We start from the raw sequence: 1,859 nt of genomic DNA, 5'->3' as shown, positions 1-1,859 counted from the left end.
TGTACAAGTGGAAGTGGTAAACAGAGCCCCAAGTCTTGCCGTTTCACCATATGCTACTACTACTAGTCTGTTATCTCGAAAAGCTATCCATGTCATTGCATGTTATTTAATCTAAGTAACCGTTCAGTTACACTAACCGATGTTGAATGAGGCATGCATTCATACCTTGTTGCCGGTCAGTCTTGATTGGCGTCGTTCTGCTCCTGAAGCTTTCAATTAACTGCCAGCCACAGCCATGAGCATCTGCTATGTATGTACGCATGTATGCATGCACACAATATTTTATCCCTAGTCCTTCCTAGCTGTAATTTCATCCTTCACTTCCTCAAATTGGTTTTTTCTTGGCACATAAATCAAAGCGGATTGATTTCAATTCAATTGAACTCAATTGTTTTTTCCTAACTACCACCAATTCGGTGCCTAGGTATACAAAGCAAGAACAAGATGGATGCCTACTGTGTTTGCTAGGTGTTGGTACAATGCCACAATTAGTAGTACAGAAACCAAAATAAATCGATGCCCAACACTTGCCTTTTTCTCTCTGCCGTTCGTAGTTTGCAAGCCAAGATTGGATCGTGTATTCGGTCGGTGACTGTTGTGGAGGACCCAGCGGATGGACGCATGGCTAGAGACGTCGTCAGCGGCGAGACGACCCCTTCTTGCGGAGGATGACCTCGGTGTCGAGCCCGAAGGCGTCGACCTTGGACACCCGCACGACGTCGCAGCGGCGGAACAGGCCGACGAGGCCGCGCACGTCCAGCAGGTCGTTGGCGGAGTACCTGTCCCCGCGGCGGTGCACGGCGACGTGGAGCACGGCGACGCCGCCGGGGCGCAGCGTGCGCTCCACCTCGGCGGCGAAGCGGTCCGGGTACAGCGCGTGGTCGAAGACGTTGGAGAACTCGAAGTCGAAGGTGGCGTCGGGGAAGGGCTGCGCGTGGAAGTCGCCGCGGGCGACGAGCGGCGGCGCCGGGGCCAGGTCGATGCCGAGCGCGCCCCGGACGCCCACCTGGCGCAGCGCGGCCACCTCCTGGCCCAGGCGCGCGCCGACGCAGAGCGCGCGGGACGCGTTGGAGAGGAGGCCCTCGTCCCGGAGCCCCGCGAAGAGGCGCGCGAACGCGTCCACCTTCCGCTGCCAGTCCCGCGTCGCCCACACCCGCCGGAGCCGCGGGTCCAGCGTCTTGTTCAGCTGGTGGCGGAGGTAGTCGTCGTAGGAACGGTACCGGGACCGCCGCATCCGGATGTGCGGGGACGGAGGGGAGGGGGTCAGCGGCACGGTGGTGGTGGTGGTGGTGGCGACGGTTGTTGTTGTTGTTGTTGCGGCGGTTGCGGGGAGGCCTGATGCAGGGCGCCACGAGGTGGTGGAGTAGACGTAGAGGAAGAGGAGGAGGAGGGAGAGGAAGGGGAGCGCCAGGAGGAGCGTGCGGGCGGGGAGCGTGGCCGCGCGCGCGGGCTTGGACGAGTCGGCGGCGGCCATTGCGACGGCGATGCGCGCGCGCGGCGCCGTGGTTGGTTAGCAAGGGGGCGGCCGCATGGCGTGGGACGGTGGGGGACTGGGGGTGCGCGATTTGCTTTTGGGTTTCTTTTTCTTTGTCTGGGGCTCTGGGCAAGAGGGATGTGGACGCCTGCTGTCGTGCCGTGCGTGAGCTGTGCTGCTGCCTGCTGGGGACGGATAGGGATAGGGGTATCATTGCGGTGGGCCCGATCGCCGCCCCAATTTAGGCCGCCCAACCGGCACATGGAACGGAAGTGGGCCTTGCCTGGCGCTGGCGGCCTGCCAACTCATCATGCTCTCACTTCTCACGTGGCCACTTCGCCTGTACCTCTGAGATAGCAAAGCCCGTGTTTATTAATTATTATTA

The 1,859-nt window shown here is 60.3% G+C and overlaps 1 protein-coding gene across 1 annotated transcript; it reads right to left on the bottom strand.

Moving 5' to 3' along the window:
• Positions 1–355: 355 nt before the first annotated feature.
• Positions 356–1,556, bottom strand: LOC100278389 (uncharacterized). The gene has a single exon (NM_001151683.2). It carries the CDS (start codon positions 1,472–1,474, stop codon positions 638–640), a length of 837 nt encoding a protein of 278 aa, NP_001145155.2. The 5' UTR covers positions 1,475–1,556; the 3' UTR covers positions 356–637.
• Positions 1,557–1,859: the final 303 nt, after the last annotated feature.

Source organism: Zea mays, chromosome 6, assembly GCF_902167145.1.
Source record: "Zea mays cultivar B73 chromosome 6, Zm-B73-REFERENCE-NAM-5.0, whole genome shotgun sequence".
NCBI classification, from domain to species: Eukaryota; Viridiplantae; Streptophyta; class Magnoliopsida; order Poales; family Poaceae; genus Zea; species Zea mays.
The sequence above is the reverse complement of the archived record's forward strand: the minus strand, read 5'-3'. Positions and strand labels throughout refer to the sequence as shown.

Excerpts from the sequence above, each read along its gene's own strand:
- LOC100278389 (NM_001151683.2), bottom strand. The coding sequence starts at position 1,474 with ATGGCCGCCGCCGACTCGTCCAAGCCCGCGCGCGCGGCCACGCTCCCC.